This window comes from Papio anubis, chromosome 8 (assembly GCF_008728515.1).
Source record: "Papio anubis isolate 15944 chromosome 8, Panubis1.0, whole genome shotgun sequence".
Classification (NCBI taxonomy): domain Eukaryota; kingdom Metazoa; phylum Chordata; class Mammalia; order Primates; family Cercopithecidae; genus Papio; species Papio anubis.
The window spans coordinates 26,080,810-26,102,966 of NC_044983.1; the positions used below are offsets into that span (position 1 = coordinate 26,080,810).

The 22,157-nt window shown below is 49.0% G+C and overlaps 1 protein-coding gene across 1 annotated transcript in view; it reads right to left on the reverse strand.

Annotated features, from left to right (window-relative positions):
• Positions 1–277: 277 nt before the first annotated feature.
• The window catches only part of SCARA5 (scavenger receptor class A member 5), a 124,056-nt gene continuing 102,176 nt past the window's right edge, over positions 278–22,157 (reverse strand). The window contains exons 8-9 of the mRNA XM_009212751.4: positions 9,828–10,025; positions 278–2,488 (exon numbers count right to left, since the gene is read on the reverse strand). Of these exons, the coding sequence (XP_009211015.3) occupies positions 2,352–2,488; positions 9,828–10,025 (335 nt within the window). The 3' untranslated portion in view covers positions 278–2,351. The remainder of the gene's footprint in view (positions 2,489–9,827; positions 10,026–22,157) is intronic.

Consider the following 22,157-nt stretch of genomic DNA (forward strand, 5'->3'; position numbering starts at 1 on the left):
CTATTGAATGAAAAGCAGTTTTCTTGTAAGATGGGCCTTGGTGATTGTTCTGTTGCTTGGGACCCACTTCCTTTGGTTACCAAATAAGGCTTGAGCCATCACGTTCCTTGTTGTTCTTGGACAAAACCGTGTTATCATCCAGAAGTATTAGGGTGACTTTTCCTATAAGCTGCCGACACTACCAATCCCCACTGAAAAATGATCACATCATCTAATTTCACCAGCCCTCCCCACACTCACCAGGTTTTCAGGAGAAGGAATGTATGTCATGGAAAGCTTGTTAGTGACATGTTTTTGCTTTATTGAAATTCTTTCTTACAAAAGGTCTGATGTATTTTAGGCTAGGCCTAATTTCCTTTAGTCCCTGAAATGCAGGCCCATGGTCATTTCCATGTTCTCTGAAGTAGGTATGTAAACTAGTAGACTTCCATTTTTAAGGTTCACACAGTTTTTAACATTGTTTTTATTTGATGTAAAACAAGACTTATATTTTCCCTAATGAAAAGACCAAGTAAGAGAGTATGTGCGTCTTCATGGAAGCGATAACTGGATTCTTTGCCAGAACCGGGTTGGGAATTTAGTTTGTTCAGTGTGGCATCTTTTATCTTTAGTTTTTTTTTTGTTTTGTTTTTTTGTTTTTAATTTAAATGCAAACCTTGCAATGTGCTGAACTATGTAGTAAAAAGTGCTATGTTTATATATGCATACATATATTGGCTCTGGCAAGGGATGCATGACTACATGCGTGTTATGTAAACATAGCAATTGGTCAGAAGGAGAGTTTCTCATCATTAGGACATTTAAGGAGTAGCAAGCATATTGGAAGCAAGAATGACCTAGGGCCACATTGACTTAGTTGTCAGCCAGGAGTGTTGCTGATCCTACACCTGGAGGGGCCCAGGTCTCTCCCCAAGCAGGCCGGTGCTCACCTGATATGACAGGTGATCGTGTATCTGAGGCCTATAAGTTTGAGATTCCCCCAAGGTGAGGTGGGTCTATACTCACTTGCTACTAGGTAGCTCCCCTAGTTCTCGAACACATGTATGGCCCAGTTCTGCTCCTCATGTAAAAAGCAGAGCATGATCTCCCTATCTCTAGGAGGAGGCTGCAGATTGCAGATTTGTGGAGGCCCAAGGCCCCTTATTCCTACTCCCCACCCCCAGAAGTTATAGGGAATCTTCATTTCCTTCCACCCGTAGGGTTTCCATTAGGACTTGTGTTTTCCTGACCACAGATTCATACCTGAAGAGGCTTGGAAGATGCAAAATCATCACCTCCAAACAGCTGAGACACACATGACTTGGCTTTAACCGTGACTGTCCAATGCCGGAGCACTGGACTCAGGTTTAACGTGGGCAGCCCCCATGTCACCCTCCACATCAGCTTTCCTCCTACACTGACGGTCGGCCTGGAAGCCAATCATGTTTGACCTTGCACTCACATCCTGGAGGTTCTGAAGTATGCAACTTTCTAGTTACACGCCACACTTTCTAGTTACTGTACACAAGCTTTTTGCTCAGGCCAAGTAAAAACCATAAGTTCAGGTGGGAACATGGTCTCAGTCATTCTGTCTTCTGACTTGCAGGCTAGGTGAATGGACCAGTTAAGTGCTACCTGGAGGTAAGGTCGTATCCAGACTCACATGCCCTGGACCAATGCAGCTAAGTGGATACATAAATTTAGCACCCAAGATACTATTTAGCCTGCCATGGTAGTCATTCAATGTTAGTCTCATTCCCTTCTCCAAATCTAGCTGGATTCCTGCAGGTGACTTGCATTTCCCTCTTGCCCCTACAGCTGGCTTCTCCTCTATGTCACTTCCTCAAACTAGCAAATGGGGAGCAGAGGCAGAGTAAAGGGGGGAAATTCATCACTTGACATTGCCTCTTGCTGGGGAGGAAGATGTTGAAACTCTTGGACTAATGGAGGTTTGGGAATTGTCTGAAGAGTAAATGATCTGTACTACCACCCATCCCTGCTGCTGCACTTGTCTCTGACACATTCTCAGCATTCACCTGTAACTAAAAGGCCAAAGGGAACTGGGATATTGAGGCCTGGTGCATGGTGTTCAGAGGCTAGGCAAAGTGGTGATCCAGTTGACCAGGGCTCCTCATGCAGGAACCTGGTGGAAGAGAGAGATGGGCAGTAGGTCCCAGAGTTACACTTTGGAGCACATGTTCAAGAGGAAAATGACGACTGGCCCCCACGGTCCTGGGATGCAGGTGTGAGGACTGGGAGTGCTGGATGGGTTGTGGCCGAGGCATGGTCAGAGTGGCCCTGAGCCGTGCCCCACCCCAGGGATGCAGGAAGGATGCTCTGTGCGGGACCCCGAGCTTGGGCTCTGCCCACTTTCAGTGTCTGTTGCATGTCACACTGGCATCTTCAGCATGCCCACAGTTTGTTACCCCCCATTTGGAGAAGCTGCAGCGGAAGATAGTTTCCTCTGTGCCCTTGCAGGCGACGTCATCCATCCAGATCCTCCCAGTGCCTGTGGAGACAGGGAAACACAGCTTCTAAGCAGATACACAGGAGGGCAAGAAGGAGAAGAGAGAGAGCATGACTGTGTCTGCCCTTGACTTGGCTCTGCTGCACACTCAAATCTAGGGGCTTCCAGCTGCCCTCTCCACCTCCCCACAAGACCTCATACTTATTTTCTGGGATTAGTTTCTTGAGGGCAGAATCACAATAATTGATGGTGATGATGGTAGTAGCTATGAATATCGGCTATGTGTCAGGAGCCAGACAACCTCTCCTTTTTAGTGGAATTGTCAGGACTGACTATTAAAGTCTTAAACTCTGTCATTGACTCTCGAAGTACATGGGTAAAATCCCTTTACAAAGAATGTCAAGAGAACATTTAAACCACTCCCCTGTTGTTTGGTTCTAACACATGAACTAAGTGGCTTGAACATATTTTTGTGACGTAGACATTTTCAGCCCCTGTTGTCAAGGGATTGCCATGCAGTGAATCCGGGGCTGGAGCAGGGAGGAGAGGCCCCTTCCACCACCTCCTTGGATGTTGTCTCTTCTCCAGAGCCTCTTCCTGGCCTGGATAGCTGTGGCTCTTACACAATAAGCCCTTTGAGGCAGAGAATGATTTTCAGATTAAACGTCTCCTGGAAGACACATCGGTTTGCAAATTACCCAGGAAAAGGCTGCAAGCTCCAGGGCTTTGTGGGATTAGTCACACCCAAAGCAAATAAAGACTAACAAATAAAGAACAGTTCCAAGGTGACCCAGCCCAAATGCATATAGAGGATCTTGAAACTCTAGCTGGTGTTTCACCAGGGGTTCTGGCTCACGTCCAGTCATGGGAGGACCCATACAATGGGAACAGGGTCATCGAGGGAGGAGCAGTGCATATCTGCAGTGACATCAACACTGCGGGGGATCATTCCCAGAGGAATTTGCCAGCAAACCCTCTCTGCTCCTCCCACCACCAGGCAGAGGCTAGAACTCCCGTCGGCTCTGGGTACCAATCATTGCTTGAGCTTTAGAACTGATAGCTGATTACTCAAGGTGCAGTCTGAGGACCAGTGCTGTCAACATCACCGGAGAGCTTGTTAGAAAAGCAGACACACAAAATCTTCCTTCAGCTTAATCTCTCCCACTCTAGGTTCCCACACTGCCCCTAACCCCGCTCGAAGCAGCCCTGAGAAACATCGCCCATTATCTTTCCATACCATCCCCCCAAATTTTTGCTGCCCCAACACTTCAACACTATTTTATGTTATTTTTCTTATTAATGTAAGAAGACAGGAATGTCAAGCCTCTGAGCCCGAGCTAAGCCATCATATCCCCTGTGACCTGTACGTATACATCCAGATGGCCTGAAGTAACTGAAGAATCACAAAAGAAGTGAAAATGGTCTGTTCCTGCCTTAACTGATGACATTACCTTGTGAAATTCCTTCTCCTGGCTCACAAGCTCCCCCACTGAGCACCTTGTGACCCCTGCCCCTGCCCACCAGAGAACAACCCCCTTTGACTGTAATTTTCCACTACCTACCCAAATCCTATAAAACGGCCCCACCCCATCTCCCTGTGCTGACTCTCTTTTCGGACTTAGCCTGCCTGCACCCAGGTGAAATAAACAGCCTTGTTGCGCGCGCGCGCACACACACACACACACACACACACACACACACACACAGAAAAGCAGACTCTTGGCCAGGTGCCGTGGCTCACGCCTGTGATCCCAGCACTTTGGGAGGCTGAGGAGGACAGATCGTTGAGATCAGGAGTTCAAGACCAGCCTGGTCAACATGACAAAACCCCGTCTCTACTAAAAACACAAAAATTGGGTGGGCGTGGTGGCACATGCCTGCAATCTCTGCTACACAGGAGGCTGAGGCAGGAGAATCACTTGAACCTGTGAGGCGGAGGTTACAGCGAGCCGAGATCATGCCACTATACTCCAGCTTGGGTGACAGAGCAAGACTCAGTTTCAAAGACAAAACAAACAAACAAACAAACAAACAAAAAACCAAATTATTGAGTCCTCTGTGTGCTCAGTACTATTCTGATGAACAGAAAAAAAGACAAAACAACAGACGCAAAGGATTTCTGCCTTATGGAGCTAACGTTGGAGCTTCTATGTGTTTATTTATTCATAGTAGGAAAAAGTTACACTGAATCCTACAGGCTTCCATCTGTACCTCACACATAGAAGGCAGGAGGGCTATTTAACAGGTATTTAAGAGAGGGAAACTGAGGCCCCAGAAAGATTGAGTGACATCTCTAAGTATGTAACTATTGAGGGGAAGAGGCCCTGATCTGGCCTCTCATGTTCGGCCAGTGCAGTCTTTTCTCCTCATACAGCCACAGTGCACAGCCCGTAACACTCAGCCAGGGGACGGCAAACCATGAGCCAGGTCTGGCCAATGCCTGCTTTTATAAATAAAGTTGTATTGGAACACAGCCCCACCCATTGATTGCATATTGGCTAAGGTTGTTTTCCCACTCCAACTGCAGAACTGAGTAGCTGTGACAGAGACCACCTGGCCCACAAAGCTTAAAATATTTGCTGTCCAGCACTTTATGGAAAATGTTGGCTGATCCTTGCACTAAAGCTATTTCCCAATATTTGAATCTTATCTTAGATAAAAGGACAAGAGGAGGTAATAATGCTATAATTAGAAGTGAACACTCCTAATTTTGTCTGCCTGTTCCCACCTACAAATCTATCTGATGTGCACCCATCCTTACCTCCTTTTCCATCTGTCTGTCTCCCTGGGAGATGCTCCCAGCTGCGCTAGGTCACACTCCCTTCCGCGGCCTCCCGGGCCTCCCTCCAGTCATCACCCTTCCACCTCTCCATTTGCATCACTCCAACACCTCCTGGACCAATTTAAAATTTAGAACATCTTCAAGGCCCTCCCATTTGGGTCTTTCCTTGGCTTCCCCCATGCAAACAGAAAATCTGATTACTATGCCCTGTCCAGGAGAAATTTTATGGTGCCAGACCCCTGGGAGAACTGTCAGAGCTTGGAGACACGGAGGACTCAGGTTTGGCAGGCACTGGAATTCCTTCCTTCCTTCTATTCTTCCTTCCTCGCTCCCTTCATTCTTCCTTCTTCCCTCCCTCTGTTCCTCCCTGCCTCCCTTCCTTCCTTCACTCCTCCCTCCCTTTCTTCCTACCTTCTCTCCCTCCTTCCTTTCTTCCCTTCCACGTTTATCCAGCTCCTCTTATGCCCCAGGTAGTTTTGGGATTTGGAACTATAAAGGTGAAGCCCTCAAGATGTTTCCATATATCGCAGGGATCAGGAGAGTATAAGAAGTGCTGTGATAGAGAAAAATGTGATGGGAGCATAGAGGAGGGTTATTCCCATCTTGGGGGTGAGGGAGCATGGAAGGAGCCAGTGTGGAGAGGTATGGGTTGGGCAGGAGGTGGATGAAGAAGATCCTTGGGTGCTGAGCTAGGGAAACCCAGCTTTCTGAGAGCGATAAAAATCCTTTGAGGACCCAGGCAGGGAGTGAGGTGACCAGGCACTCATTTTAGAAAGATCCCTAACAGTTTGAGACCAGCCTGGGCAATATAGCGAGACCCCATTTCTCCAAAATAATAAAATGAAATAATTAGCTTGGCGTAGTGGCATGCGCCCGTGGTCCCAGCTACTCTGAAGGCTGAGGCAGGAGGATTGCTTGAGCCTGGGAAGTCGAGGCTGCAGCAAGCTATGGCTGCACCACTGCACTCCAGAGGGTGCACTCCATGGGTGACAGAGGGAGACCTCATCTCTTAAAAAGAGAAAAAAAGAAAGAAAGATCCCCAGCATCCACAAGAAGGAAGGTCACAGGAGCTAGCCTGCAGGTGTGGTGGCCGTGAGGAGTGGCTCCTGGAGGATTACAGCCTCTACTGCCCCCATCTCTACCCCACACCTGTAGATAAGTGTGCACAACGGAGCCTGTGCGTGCTAACTGCTTGACATGCAGGAACTCCTTTAGCATTTATAGTAATTCTTCAACAGTGGAAGAACTGAAGCTTAGAGAGGGTACGGAATCTCGTCAAGGTCTCCAGCTACAAGTAGCAGATCCGGGATTCTGACGTGGGTGGTTTGATTCCAGGGCTGGGGCGCTAACCACTGCTCTACCTGCTAATCTCCTAAGGGGAGGACAGCAAGAATGACGAGGTGGGGACAGGTTCAAGGAACGCCAGAGGGGTGAATACTAGTGGGATCTGCAGGACTTTGGGACCAACCTGATGCGGGGAGAGGGAGTGGTGACAGGGAAGAGGTGGCCATGGTTCTGGCTGGGATGGGGTCTGACTGGTAGGATGGCTCTGGTGATGGTGATGAGTGATGCACAGGATCTGGTGGGAAGGAGATGTGTGCAATTGTGACAGCTGCTGTTGGAGGAGCCCATGGGGTTGTGCAGCTGTCAGGAAGGTTACTGGACACTCGGGTCTGGAGCTCCACTGAGCACTATGACAGAGGGAAGAGCTGGCGGTGACTGAAGCTCCAGGTGTGGAGGCAGCCTCCAGAGAGAGTGTGCAGAACCCAAGGACAGTGGAGGTGGGGCGTTGGGGGTGCTGGGGAGAGGAAACTGACAGGAGGGGCGTGAGAAGAAGGCTAGGAGGTAGAGTGAGAGAGACCTGGGAGGCTCCTTCAGGCTCAACAGCGGACGAGCTGGGAGTGGGGTTGGGGCACCAGTGGGTAGGATGCTGGCAGGGTGGCTCTGCCTGCCTCCAGGAGTGACAGCCTTCCCTCCTCTCGGTCCCATGGCTACAACAGCATTAGAACCCTTGGCACTTGGTTTAGAATCCCCCTCTACACTACTCGTGCTGTGGCCAGGGCTGGGCTTGGTCAGCTCTGCCCCTCAGCCGTGTAGCTAGCCTGGTCCATGGCAGGTGCCTGGAAACTGCTTGTAGAGAGGAGGAGGAGAACATGGGTGGAGTCTGTGCTGGCAGAAAGCCTCAGTTATGCCAGCCCTCCCCTGCCCAGGCCCCTACGGCCCCCTGTATACCACTAGTGACACCTGGCCTGCAATCAGCCAAGGTCTTGAATAGCACCTGAGACCCATTAGGGCACCGTGATAGGGAAATAATGGTGCAAAAAATAGGGCATTCATGAAACCAAGTCCAGCTTCCCATCGACCAGTTTAAAGAATCAAGTGGCAAGCTTAGAGCTTCCCCACATATGTCAGGAGGAACAGAGGTCAGGGGAATGAAAGAAGCCACAAAGTCTACAGGATCGCTGGCCTGGCACTCTAAGCCCACCCACTGCCTTTTCACCAACTGGCAGAGTCAGGCTAACATGACCTGTGATCTTCAAACTACCTATTCTAACTCCTTGAAAATAATTTATAATGTTTTTCCTCAAAAGGTTTTACTGTCACTTATTAGGAAGAAGCCTTCTTTGGAGTTCGAAATGGGAATTTGAGGACTGTTCCTATTCTACCCAACAACAGCGGTGGTTTTCCTTAGCCAAAACCAGCCGGAATCCAGCCCCCAGCCTTAGGTGGGAGAACAGTATTCTTTCCTGGTGGGCTGCCCTTCGTGGTACCAGACCCCTTTGAACTCGCCCAGCAAATTCTGGCCCTTAAGACTGCACTCCCTGCCAGCTGGCTTGACAGATTTCACCAAGGGTCACTTTCAGTCAATTATCTATGAGATCTATGGGATGCGATTTGGACCAAGAACTGCAGCAACCCCTGGTGGGGATGAAGAGAAAGGTGGCGGGAAGAATGCAAGCTTCCACCTCCAGTCTGGATATGACCTGGCTCTGAGTCCCCATCTGGAAGGGACATGCCACTTTCTCCCCTCACCCTGTGCCATGGGTCCCTGTAGCCATTTAGCACAGCGGGTTGACAGCGATGACCTCAGGTAAGACAGCAGGTACGCCGAGCTCCGCTCAGTGGTGTGGGGAGCCCTGCCGTCAGCAGGCTGCCGTCCGCAGGTCACCAGGGCGCCTGGTAACTGGGTGTGAGAGGATCAGCCCCAATCCCTCCCCACACCCACCTGGTCTTCTCCACAGGTGAGCAGCAGCATCTTAAATCCCAGGGGGCCCAGGCTGTGAGACCCATTCCAGAGCCCGCAGGCCCTTTGGTTACAGACAGGACACCAAGACCCAGAGTGCAGAAGCGACAGGGCCAGGACACGTCGTTGAGGGACAGCTCACTACTGAATGAGTGTGGGGAGTACCAGGTTTGTGCACGTGGGACCATTGTTTTAGTTGTGCGTCAACACAAGAGTCTCTGATTCTTTCCATCAGGAAACGAATGCAGGGTTCGAATCAGCCATCTACCTAAGAAGGGTCTGTGCCCCTTCCTCAGAGTCTGTTGTGCCATCTGTAGGAAGGTCAATGTGCTTCAGCATGTCAAAAGGAAAGCAACCAAAATGATGAAGGCTTTCCAAATCTTGTCATATGGGGACAAGATGAATACTGGGGATTTTCACCTGGAGAAGAAAAGACTCAGAGAGGCAGAGACAGCTCAGCAGAGTGGTTCAAATACAGACTCCTAAGATACCTGCTTGAGTCTAAATTCTGGGTCTGACATTTGCTAGCTGTGTGACCTTGGGCAAGTCACTCAACCTCTCTGTGTTTTTATTTCCTCATTTGAAAAACTGGGATGGCTGTGCATGGTGGCTCATGCCTGTAATCCCAGCACTTTGGGAGGCGAAGGTGGGTGGACTGCTTGAGCCCAAGAGTTTGAGACCAGTCTGGGCAACATAGTGAGACCTCATCTCTATTAAAAGTAAAAAGTTAGCTGGGGATGGTCAGTAGTCCCAGCTAGTCAGGAGGCTGAGGTAGGAGGATCGCTTGAGCCCGGGTGATCAAGGCTGCAGTGAGCTATGACTGCACCATTGCACTCCAAACTAGATCCTGTTCCCCTCCTCAAAAAAAAGAAAGAAAAAAGAAAAACAGCAATGATACCTGTATACTTCATAGTGCTGTAAAGATGAAATGGGTGAATATTTGTTACATGTTGAGAACATAGCCTGGCACAGAGTGAGTATCATTTCAGTGTTAATGATAAAAGCATAACAGAGCCATGAGAACAAGTTATAAAGGTCTGAGGAGCTAGCCAGGGGGAGAGAGACCACAGCAGCTGTGCCTGGGACACAGGACTGGGGAAGGCTGGTATGGGACACCACCAGGAGACCGGACTTAGATTCAGGGAAAGGAAGAATGTTCTAATCATCAGAACTGTCTGATGACCACCGGAGGTGGTTGCCTGGGGCAGAGCAGTGAGTTCTCATTGCAGCAAGCATTCGGGGAGAGGCTGGGGACCTTGCAGAATTGCAGTGGAAGGGACTCCGGCTTTGGAGGGGGGCCCAGTCCTAGGATGTGCAGGCCCTCTCCCATGTCCTTTACCCTCAGAGCGCCTTACCTTGCCCGAATCGAGCTGTGCGGTACACCTCCTCCACGCCGCGAAAGCCGAGCATGCGGCACACCACATCTCCGTCCTTCTTGTCCCAGCCGTCGTCACACACGGTGCCCCAGCGCCGGTCGTGGTACACTTCCACGCGGCCCTCGTGCGGGCCTGAACCGTTCACCAGACGGATCATCATCGGGGCCTCCACGCCACCTGCCAGAGCAGCCGACTGTCACTACCCAGCTCTGGACACACCAGGACCCGCCCCCAGGGGCCTTCTGTGACTCCCCATATCCCTGGGTAGGACGAAGAGAGGGCTGGGGCCCGGCTATATCAAGACTTCAGCCCCCAAATCTCCCTGTGCCTCGCCTGCCCTTTGCCAGCCTTCTCTCCACCTAAAAAAAAAAAAAATAGCTTTTTAACAGTACCGTGCTGATACAAAAACAGACACACAGACCAATGGAACAAAATAGCCCAGAAATAAAGCTACACACCTACAGCCATCTGATCTTTGACAAAGTTGAAAAAATAAGCAGTGGGGAAAGGACTCCCTATTTAATAAATGGCGCTGGGACAGTTGGCTAGCCGTATGCAGAAGAATAAAACTGGACCCTTACCTTTCACCTTATACAAAATTATATAAGTCAAGATGGATTAAAGATTTAAATTTAAGACCTCAAACTGTAAGGATCCTAGAAGAAAACCTGGGAAACATTATTCTGGACATTGGCCTTGAAAAAGAATTTATGATTAAGTCCTCAAAAGCAAGTGCAAAAAAAACCAAAATTGACAAGTGGACAAGTGGGACCTAATTAAACTAAAGAGCTTCTGTACAGGAGGAAAAAAAACCCCAAAAAACTATCAACAAAGTGAACAGACAACCTACAGAATGGGAGAAAATACTATTTGCAAACTATGCATCCAACAAAGGTCTAATATCTGGAATCTATAAGGAACTTAATTCAACAAGCAAAAAACAAATAACCCCATCAGAAAGTGGGCAAAGGAGGGGCCAGGCTTGGTGGCTTATACTTATAATCCCAGCGCGTTCAGAGACCAAGGCAGGAGGATCACTTGGGGCTAGGGCTTCAAGACCAGCCTCAGACTGGGCAGCATGGGGAAACCCTGTCTCTACAAAATAATAATAAATTAGCCAGGCACAGTGGCCCATGCCTGTGGTCCTAGCTACTTGGGAGGCTGAGGTGGGAGGATCACTTAAGCCTGGGAGGTTAAGGCTGAGTGAGCCATGTTTGTGCCACTGCACTCCAGCATGCATGACAAAGGAAGACCCTGTCTCAGAAAAAAAAAAAAAAAGTGGGCAGGAGACATGAACAGATATTTCTCAAAAGAAGATATACAAGCAGCCAACAAACATGAAAAAATGCTCATCATCACTAATCATCAGAGAAATGCAACTCAAAACGACGATGAGATACTGTCTCATACCAGTCAGAATGGCTATTATTAAAAAGTCAAAAAACAACAGATGCTGATGAGCCTGTGGAGAAAAGGGAATGCTTATACTGTTGGTGGGAATGTAAATTAGTTCAGCCACTGTGGAAAGCAATTTGGAGATTTCTCAAAGAACTTAGAACTGGCCGGGCGCGGTGGCTCAAGCCTGTAATCCCAGCACTTTGGGAGGCCGAGACGGGCGGATCACGAGGTCAGGAGATCGAGACCATCTTGGCTAACACAGTGAAACCCCGTCTCTACTAAAAAATACAAAAAACTAGCCAGGCGAGGTGGCGGGCGCCTGTAGTCCCAGCTACTCGGGAGGCTGAGGCAGGAGAATGGCGTAAACCCGGGAGGCGGAGCTTGCAGTGAGCTGAGATCCGGCCACTGCACTCCAGCCTGGGCGACAGAGCAAGACTCCGTCTCCAAAAAAAAAAAAAAAAAAAGAACTTAGAACTATCATTTGACACAACAATCCCATCACTGGGTATACATCTGAAGGAAAATAAGTCATTCTACCAAAAAGACACATACACCCATAAGTTCATTGCAGAACTATTCACAATAGCAAAGACATGGAATCAAGCTAAGTGCCCATCAGCAGTGGATTGAATAAAGAAAATGTGGTACATATACACCATAGAATACTATGCAGCCATAAAAAAGAACAAAATAATGTCCTGTGCAGCAACAGGGATGCAGCTGGAGGCTGTTATCCTAAATGAATTAACACAGGAACAGAACACCAATACCTCATATTCTCACTTTTAAGTGGGAGCTAAACACAGGGGTGGGGGCAGGAATACAAGATGGGGGAGGGTAGAAGAGGGGTAAGGGTTGAAAAACTAACTACTGGGCACTCTGCTCACTACCTGGGTGACAGGATCATCTATACTCCAAGCTTCAGGATCACGCAATATACCCAGGTAACAAACCTGCACAGGAACCCCCTGAATTCAAAATAAAAGTTGGAATAATAAACAATAAAATAAAATAGCGTTTTTTAAAGAGTAGTTTTAGGTTCACAGAAAAATTGATTGAAAGGTTCAGAAAATTCCTGTATACACCACCCCTCCCCCTACACACAGCCTCCCCCAATATCAACATCCCCCGAGAGTGGTGCATTTGTTACACTCAATGAACCTACACTGATGCCTCATCATCACCCAGCGTCCACAGTTTACATTTGGGTTCACTCGTGGTGCTGTGCATGTGATGGGTTTGGACAAATGTATAAAAACGTGTATTCGCCATTACGATATCATACGGAATCTTTTCACTGCCCTAAAAGTCTCCTGTGCTCCACCTATTCAGTGGGACTATTCATGTCTCCCTCCTCCCTACCTCTGGCAACCACTGATCTTTTTACTGTCTCCATAGTTTTGCCTTTTCCAGAATGTCATAGTTGGAATCATACAGTATGCAGCCTTTTCAGATTGGCATCTTTCACTTAGTGATAAGTAAGTGAACCTTCATGGAAGGCTCCTTCATGTCTTTTCGTGGCTTGATAGCTCCTTTCTTTTTAGAACTGAATGATATTTCATTTTCTATGTGCACCATAGTTTACTCATCCATTTACCTACTGAAAAACATCTTGGTTGCTTCACAGTTTTTGCCTGGATGAATAAAGCTGCTGTAAATATCCATGTGCAGGTTTTCATGTGGATGTCAGTTTCAGCTCATCTGGGTAAATATCAAGGAGTGTGATTACCAGATTTATCTCCACTGTTTGAGACCCGGTGACCAGCAGCCTTGCCTGCCAGGGAGGAGGGTGTAGGAGAAATAGGAAGCCAAGGATGGTTAAGGCTTTGTGGGCAGGTAGCCTTGCTGTGTCCCGGGAAATGTCTTAGCCCTGATTTGGTTGTTCATGTTCACTTTCCCACTAGGTTGTGAGTGGGAAAGTGCTTTAAGCCAGAGAGAGCCAGTTGTGAATTTTGGTTCTGCCACTTACTATCTGCAACTGTGAGACACATTGGTTCATCAAATCTGAGATGCCACCTGTTGTAACGGGCACCTCACTGTTTTATATGCCACTAAGAAGGAAAAAACTCTGGTGTAGGTGGCAAATTATGTCAAGTGCCGGATGCTTCCTGATTTCACAGATATGTAAATGTGTGTCACAGAATCAATGAAACATGGCAATAGATGTGAAGAGCTCAGAATAGCACCTGGCACATAGTAGGCCCTTTCAACCTGAATGACTTTAAATTAGCCTCACAACCTCTCTAAGGGCATTTCCCCAACTTGCGACATGGGAACAACATCCACACTGCAGGACTGTCATGCAAACACAACGCAACAAAGTTAAAGGGCTCTGGGCACACTCCTGGCCCATGGAAGCATCAGCAATGCGGGTCTCTTCCCCCTTCTCTGAGGGCTGAGCCCCTGCCACATTGATCTCTAAACTCAGTGCTTAGCACACAGCCTGGCTGGAGGAAATGAAAAATCAAAGTTTGCAGAATGGAGTAGAAAGTCATTTCTGAGCATTACAATGCATTTGTTCTCCAAGGGGAAATGTTGGTGACTCAAAGAACACCAGAGCAACTGAAAGAAGCCTTTGGATCATCACAAAGCCAGGGTTTGGCTGGGAAGTCATGGTCTCAGGGCGATACACATGGTCAGTGCCAGAGCTGGGATCACAGCTTGGGTTTCCTGATGCGTCTTCCCATATCCTTTTCACCATCCTGCCTGCCCCACTACTCTTGGGGGCTATTTCCCCTGCTGGCACCTGACCTGAGCGTCCTCACTTGATAAGATACTGGAGCGGTCAGTGGGTCTTTTCAAGATCATTAGGAACACCAGATTCCACAGCCAATCCAGACCTACTGAAAGAGAATCTTGGTGGCAACAGTGAGGGATCTATGTTTTTCCAAGTGTCCCAAATAATTCAGAGATAATTGGTTCGTGGGCTGTGGACTGGCATTTGGATTAGACGATCCATCAGCAAGGTTCCTTCTAGCTCCAACCCTCAGTAATCCAAGGTCAGAGAAGAAATCAAGGTCATCTCTTTTTAAAGCCAGAAACCACTGGTGTCATGTGGGTGGGGGTGGACATTGTACTGGAACCCAGTGACAAGTGGGTGACACAATGCAGGAAAATGCCTATGTGAACTACCAGAGAAAATAACAAACCTACTCAAGCCCTGCTACCAATAAACACGGCACTCTTGGACTTTTGTTTTTCCTTTATCTTTTATTTGGCCAAGTGGGCTGGAAGGAGCGTCCTTTTAATGACTGTGATTTGGCAAAGACCTTCATAGGTCCTGAAGGAGATGGCAGAATTGACATCTGTGCCCCATGAGAAAGGAGAGAACTCAGAACTGGCCACATGCCTGGGCCAAGAAAACCCTAGAAAATTCTGCAGAGGCACCAAAGAAGCCACCAGGAAGCGACCCCAGTCCCAGGAAGGATGCTAAAGACTACAGCGAGAGCACCAGCGATGCCTCCTCTCGATATTGGATGTATTTGCTGTGGATCCTGCATCCCTGGCCAGGTGACCGTTCTCTCCATACAGACTGCAAATACAAACTCATGCAGGCTGTCCCCAAACAGGCTGAGGCTGCGCGAGAGAAGAGAGATCCTGGAGAAGAAAAACATGGAGAGGAGCTGGAATTCAGAGGCTGGGTCTGACACCAAGAAACTCCCTGGGAGCGGTAAGGACAGGCTAACCTGCAGCCAGCAGCACCAAGGGGGACCTGGCTGCTGCGTGGGGGCTTGGCCCCGGGTTGGCTGAGGCCAGGCTGTCAGCCCTGGTTTCTCACAGACTTGCCTCACCTCTGGCTGCACCAGGGGGCCTACAACAGAAGCCACAGCGTGGAGTCAGCAAGTAGGGCAAGAAGTGGCAGGAGGATGCTGTGAGTCCCAGAGCAGGCCAGGCAGAGGTCACGTGTGGGGTCAAAACAACAAGAAGAGGCTGGGTGTGACTAGGCAGCCAAGGCAGACGGTTGGAGACTCCCTGACTTAGCCTCTCTGTTCTGGCCAGCCTGAACTCACTTTGTGCACCTACTTGTTTAGCCAAGTAAGTGACTAAGAGTCTATTAGACAGCTATGGATATGCCCATGAACAGAGTCCCTGCCCTCATGCAGCCGACATTCTAGGGAGAGTCTGGCAATACAGCTAGTCAACAAAAACAGAACCATAATCATAGCCAAGCGGTGATAAGAGCATAGATGGGAACAGAAGCACAGGAAGGAAGTACAGAGTGAGGCAGGCACTATTGTGGGCAAATGAACAAAGGAGTGGAGAGTGACGGCAGGTGCCATCTTGGCCGAGTGGAGGAGGTAGGGAATGAGAGAGAGGGCAGGCACCATCTTGGCCGAATGGACAAGGAAGGAAATGAGAGCGAGGGCAGCCACCATCTTGGACAGGTGGACAAGGGAGGGACTGAGAGGGCAGGTACTATCTTGGACAAGTGAACAAGGAAGAGGGTGGAGAGTGAGGAGTAAGAGCAGGTGCCATTTTGGACAGGTAGAGAAGGAAGGCCTTGAATGGAGACCTGAATGAGCTGAGGAAGGACATGGACTCCCCCACCTCGGAAAACCCCTTTCTATACTCTGGCCTAAGCTTTCCTTGTCTTTTAGATCTCAGCTTAGATGCCTCTTCTCCTTTTCTGGTCCCCACACCCAACAGGGCCCCTGCTAGGTGCATGCTTATAGCTTTGTATCATAATTGCTACTGCTATTTACTTTCTTAGGACACTGTGAGCCTTCTGAGGATCACATGACCTGGTACAGGGCCCAGTGCACTGAGATGCCCAGCCTGTGCAAAGGGAAGGTGTGCATGAATGGATTAATACATTAATACTCATTAATACAGACCCAGATGGGCAGGTGCTGTCTGGAGGGCATGGCTCTCCAGAGTCCATGGTTTTGGTGGCAACCTGAATGGAGAATCCACCATCAGGGCCCCAAATCTTCAACATCCTCTTTATTACATCACAACCCTTCTAATCACACACTTGCTGCCTTTTCTACTTGAGATGGCTCTGGATTCTGGACCTGGAGCTCAGGCTATTACAATGACTGTACATCTCAAGTGAGAGAATGGGGACATGGCTGTCAAATGATCATGGTGGTTGCAAGGGGAAGTCTCGAAAATGTCATTTGGATGCTGAAATACTGAAATTTCCAAGAGGTCTCAATGTATATGGAAGTGACAGAAGAATATTTGGAAACAAGACACCTTCAAAAAATTGAAAACATATGATAACCATAATTATGGGACGCATAGCATCAATTTCAAGGATGTCTCTGGCCCATGGCCCATGCTCACCATGCACCAAACAAAGTCATGGCCTGCAGGGCTCCTCATGGTCTCCTCAGTAGGGACCACATTGATCTCAGGAACTGAAAAGTGCCCTCAAGGGAGAAAAAGAACTAGAGAGCACCTGGGTGAGGCTGGACAAGGCACCACTCCACCCAGACCCCAGTGTCAGTTCATCAAGCACGGAGGCCTGCTCCTCACCACCTGTCCCCAGACCCCCTAGACCCAGGGCTTCCCCCCATGGTGGAGGGCTGCCTGCTCACAGGGTCGACAGATGCTGCCTGCCCCAGCAGGGTCAACACAAATCTGAAAGCCACACCTTCTCCCCTGGACTCACCCAAATCAGAGGTCACATTTTGTTCTAGCTCCACTTCACAGAGCATGGCCCCAAGCTGTGGATTTTGCATCCTTTTCTCCCCACCCACAAAATCTCAACTCTGTGACCACCTCTCTGGGAAACCACAGGCTGGGGTTTGACTTGCTTATGATGTAGGCTGCCCTGATTCAGGAACTTGGAGTCTAAATTCAGAAACTCGTGTCTCTGGCCTCCTTTGTCCCTGAAGAGGTATAGGGGAGGCCGGCAGGCAGCCAGGAGCCTTTCCCAGAGCTGAGCAATGAGGTCACCTCCAGCAACACACTTGGGGAATCACCAATGCCCTCCAGCAGCGACTACCCTCTAGCCTGAGAAGGACGTCATGATTTAAGAGGTTTGGGTTTCTGTGGGCAGAGGGTTTAAACTCTGCTTTTTCCCGGCAGTTTCTGCCCCAGGTCAAAGCTTTCCCATCAAGCAACCAACCGCCACTGGGAAATGCTCTTGCCCCACAACGTGTCAGCCCCCACTTAATCAGACACAGTGACTGACAGACAGCCTCAGCCTGGTCCGTGACTTCCCCAAGACTGTTCCTGTCAGTCCAGGGAGCTTCCTTCTCAGATCCCCCCAAGAGGGTCCCTGCAGGGGGAACGGGGCTACTGGAGTCAGGGAGATGCCTCTCTCTGCACATGGCAGTGGAGGAAAATGGGAGACAGGGATTCTTGATTGTGGGAAATTCAGACACTCCTTGGCTCCAAAGCAAGAGCAGATGCTCCAGATAGAGAGCAAAGGGCAAGAGAGCTGATGATGAGCAATGGAACCCCAGGCTTTTGAGGTTGCAGCCACGTCCCCTAGTAACTGCCCTTCAATGACTACAAGGCCCCTTCACCTCCTCCTTGGCATCACACCACATTGAGCCCTTGAAAATCCTTCCTGTGCAATGAGGATCAGCACCCCGGAAGAAAACCCTGCCCCATACCACTCCTGTGTGGATATCTGATTTGCACCCCTCAGGTGAGGGCGTTAGGTGCAAGAGGAAAAGAGACTATCATGCTTTTCCTCTTGTTCTGAATCCCTAACCTGCAGACTGGGGTCTGCCCGTCCATGCCTCTGCGGTTTGCAAGTTGAGAGGATGGTACTGGTTACAAGGCTGGTCCTCACCAGCTCTGTGCAGGAATGGCACCGGTACATAGCATCACTTGGCAGGGAAACCCAAGCTTAAGGGAAACACCAAGAGCTGTTCCTTACTAAAAACAAGGGGAGGCTGTTCTTGACTGCTCGTTCCAATCCCCATCCCACAAGGCTTTGGCAGAGCTTTTTCTTGTAATGCCCACCCCTGCCCCCATAGCAGAGACACCCAGATGTCCACAGGGTTCATCTCTGTTCCTCTTTTCCCTGCTGCCCCAGAATTGGAGACCGTGAGCCTGAGATGGAGCAGGGACCCCTCTTAGGAGCTGCCAGGCCCCCAAACATGGAAATAAAAGAACATCTTGAGTTTCTTCAAGGGAAATTCTAGGCACCTAGCTAGCCCCAAGAAGTAAATGAGCAACTTGATAAGAAAGAAAGTAATAGTAGCTTAAAATAATAGTCAAAGAAGTTAGAGTCATCAGATGTTTGGCTTTCTATAGAAACCAAAGAGAACATCTTAACATATGTCCCTGAGGTGCTTTTCAGAGACCCAGCTGGATGTTTTCCAGAAACCTAGAACCAAATGGATTTGCTGGCATGTAGACCTCGAATGAGGAGAAACTGAGGCCTGAACTCTGATTGACGGACTTGTTGTTTTTTTTTTGAGACAAGGTCTGGCTCTGTCACCCAGATTGGAGTGCAGTGGTGTGATCTCAGCTCACTACAACCTCCGTCCACCAGGCTCAAGCCATCCTCCCCTGCCTCAGCCTCCCAAGTAGCTGGGACTACAGGGTGCGTGCTGCCATGCCCAGCTAATGACTATGTTCTTTATTCTTTATTCTCCACTGCCATAGAATAAAGGGAAATTCCAGGCACCTAGCTATCTCTGAGGACCTGGAGGAAGTCACATCCACAGGTCAGACCTTAACATTTCTTTCTGCTGAACCCAAGATTTTAGACAAAATTTCCCTTCCCTAACCGATTGCAAATCAGAAAGTCTTTGAAGCCATGTATGACCTGTAAGCCCTTGCTTCCAGATTTCCCACCTTTTTAGGCCAAACCAATGTATAACATCCATGTATTGATTTACAAATTTGCCTGTAACTTCTGCTTTCCTGAAATTTACCCCTGCCTTTAAACAGCCTTGCTTGTAAGCCATCCAGGAAGTTGAGTCCTAAGCGTGAGCTACCAGATTCTCTTTGCTTGGTGCCCTGCAAATAAACACCATTCTTCCTCCCACTGCACAATTTCAGTACGGATGTTTGGCTTTACCACTCCAGGCAAGAAGATCCCACTTCGGTTTGGTTACAAGCCCCATCAACACCCTGTGACCAAGGTTCTCCCCTTTGATACGGAGAAGCGGAAAGAGAAAAGTGCTGTCACCTCAAAGCCCAGACCAGAGCGTCCCTGCCTGGTTTCACTGTGTAACCCTAGGGGAGGAAAGTGGTTTGAGGGAACATAGGGCAGGAGACTGGCTCCTGGCTGCGTAGCCTCCTTGCTGTCTCCCAGATCAAGGGGCTCATTGTTTCACCCCACAAATTTTCTGGAGTGTCAGTTCCAGCCTCGGCTTGGAGCTCTCTGCCTCACTGCAGCCCCAGACCACAGCACCTGCCTCCCCATTCCTTGGCCTGTTGTACTGAGCCTGCCCTTCACCCAGGTCACCCCTGGGACCAACCCCATGGTCCTCAGCCATGCTCCTGCTAAGGCCCCAAATCTCTCAAAGCTTGAGCTTGTTCCCCAGTAAAGAGGGTACAGCTGAGGCACAGATGAGGCCAGGTCATGGAGAAGATCAAGGCATGGGTCTGGACAAGGAATCTTAGCATTTTCTCAGGATATCACTAGGAACAACTTCCATTAGCTTAGTTGTCAGCAACAGATGTCCCATTACTTAGTGCTTGGGGCGATTTTTAGGTAATTGTGACACCATCTTTGGGCTTTTCCAATAATCACAAATGATGGTGAAGCATAGCATTTGCCAGCTGGTAGAGATTTGAAGATGACGTCGTCCACACTCTTCGCATGACACACGTGGGAGCAGAGGCCCAGAGAGGTGAAGTGCCTTACCCAAGTCATCCCACAGCTAGCAGAAGAGCCGGGGCCTGAACTTGAGACTTAATCCTCAGGCCAATTCTCCGTCTATACCCTCCTTTCTTTCCCAGAATTGTTTTTTCAGAAAATCCCTGGGCATGATCCACCAATTTGCATCACGACTTTGATGCAAGATGCCTTTTGATGGAGCAGTTATGTGAAAAAAACAATTACTTTAACCCTGGAACTACAATGCTTCTAACTAGAATTCATAGAAACAGCTTGGTTTCTCCTGAGTCTTATGGGAGAACCAAGAAGGCAGGGTTGCCTTTGTGAAGCACAGTCATTGCTGAGTTTGCATTTGAAAATGAACATGCCAACGACTGCAGGCAGGGTAGGATAAACCAACCTTAGCTTTTGAGGAAAGTGATAATATTCACTGAAGTCCAGGGTGATTCTACTTCCTGTGCCCAGATTTGCAGCACCAAAAATGCGTTATCTGTATTAATTCTTTATGCATATTTTATCAATGTCTATGTTTATTTTTTCAATTGCATATTTATTTATCCATCCAGTTACAGGTACAGAATTACTACCACATTCCAGGATTCTGCTAGGCGCTAAGGATGCAAGGATAAATAAGTGTTGTCTTTGCCCTGGACTCACTCAAATGAACTAACAGTTTAAAAGAGATAAGAAAGACCACAGAATGTCAAAGCTGGCAGAGAACTCAGGGGCTCCCTAGGCCAAAACCCTCAGTTAGAATTGAGGAAACTGAGGTTGAGAGAGAAGTCACCAGCCATTACTGAGATGCCAGATCCTTCTCTTTTGGGACCACTTCTCTTTCCGATGCTGGCTACTTTCAGTAACAAACCATAATACCAAGAGAAGACAGTTTGAGGTTAAACCAGCAGGGCCCAGGGTGGAGCAGGCTGGCACTTCTAGAACCAGGTGACACCGCTCTCCATCTGTGAAGGTTACAAGCACATATACTATTTTCCCTTGGAAATAGAGACCATGTCTTGTTTGTCCATGGCCCCTTAACACTTAACATGACACGTGGCTGGCTGAGGGCCCTGAGTGCTGAATAGATGGCGTGGAGGGCAATGGGTAGATGCGTGCATGACTTTATGAGCAAGCATGATTGGAATCCCCTTCTGAATGCCTCCGGATCCCCGTACCTCCCTGGTTCCAGTCTTAACCTCCGGTGCTTCCGTGTTCAGAATGGGTGCTGTTCTCACCCACAGATCCCACCTGCTCAGGGTGGGAGGGGTGGGAAAGGTGCTGCCCCAGCACGGAGGCCACAGCTCGCTGTGCACACAGTGACTTGGGGCCTGACCCTGGATTGCATTGATTTGTGCTGCCCTTCTGTAGATCATTCTAGATCGCCGCCTTGCTAATTGATCTCTAAACGTGTATCGATCTATCCTTGGGGACGCAGAGGTATTTCACCCTGTCTCTTCTTTGGATGCAAAATGCCCCGAGGAAGTTCCAGGCTGTGCCAGCAGGTGTGGGTCTGAAGCAGGCAGCATGGTGGGTGAGGGGAGCCCAGGGTAGAGATGGGATGGGCAGGGCCAGTCCAGGCATGCTACGAGTGCTCTTGAAAGTCTGAGAGGCATCAGGACACGCTCTTCCTCATTTCCTCACTGTCACATGGGCCTCTCAGGGTTGTTGAGCGGATCAGTGACAAAGGCTCTGTAGCCAGGCTCTCCTGAACCTCAATCTCCCCTCTATAAAGACACGAGACATGTCTATATACATGTGAACAGACACTACTATAGGTTTTTTTTTTTTAGATGGAGGACTCTCGCTCTGTCATCCAGGCTGGAGCACAGTGGCACAATCTCGGCTCACTGCAACGTTCACGTCCAGAGTTCAAGTGATTCTCCTGTCTCAGCCTCCTGAGTAGCTGGGACTACGGGTGCGCATCACCATGCCTGGCTACTTTTTGTATTTTTAGTAGAGACAGGGTCTCACCATGTTGGCCAGGTTGGTCTTGATCTCTTGACCTCATGATCTGCCCACCTCAGCCTCCCAAAGTGCTGGGATTACAGGCGTGAGCCACCACGCCCAGCCCACTAATATAGTTTCTAACAGCTCAAGATTCCACCCCTAGGATGATCTGGCCCCCCTTAAAGTGCCTGCCTGAGAAAATGCAAGACTAC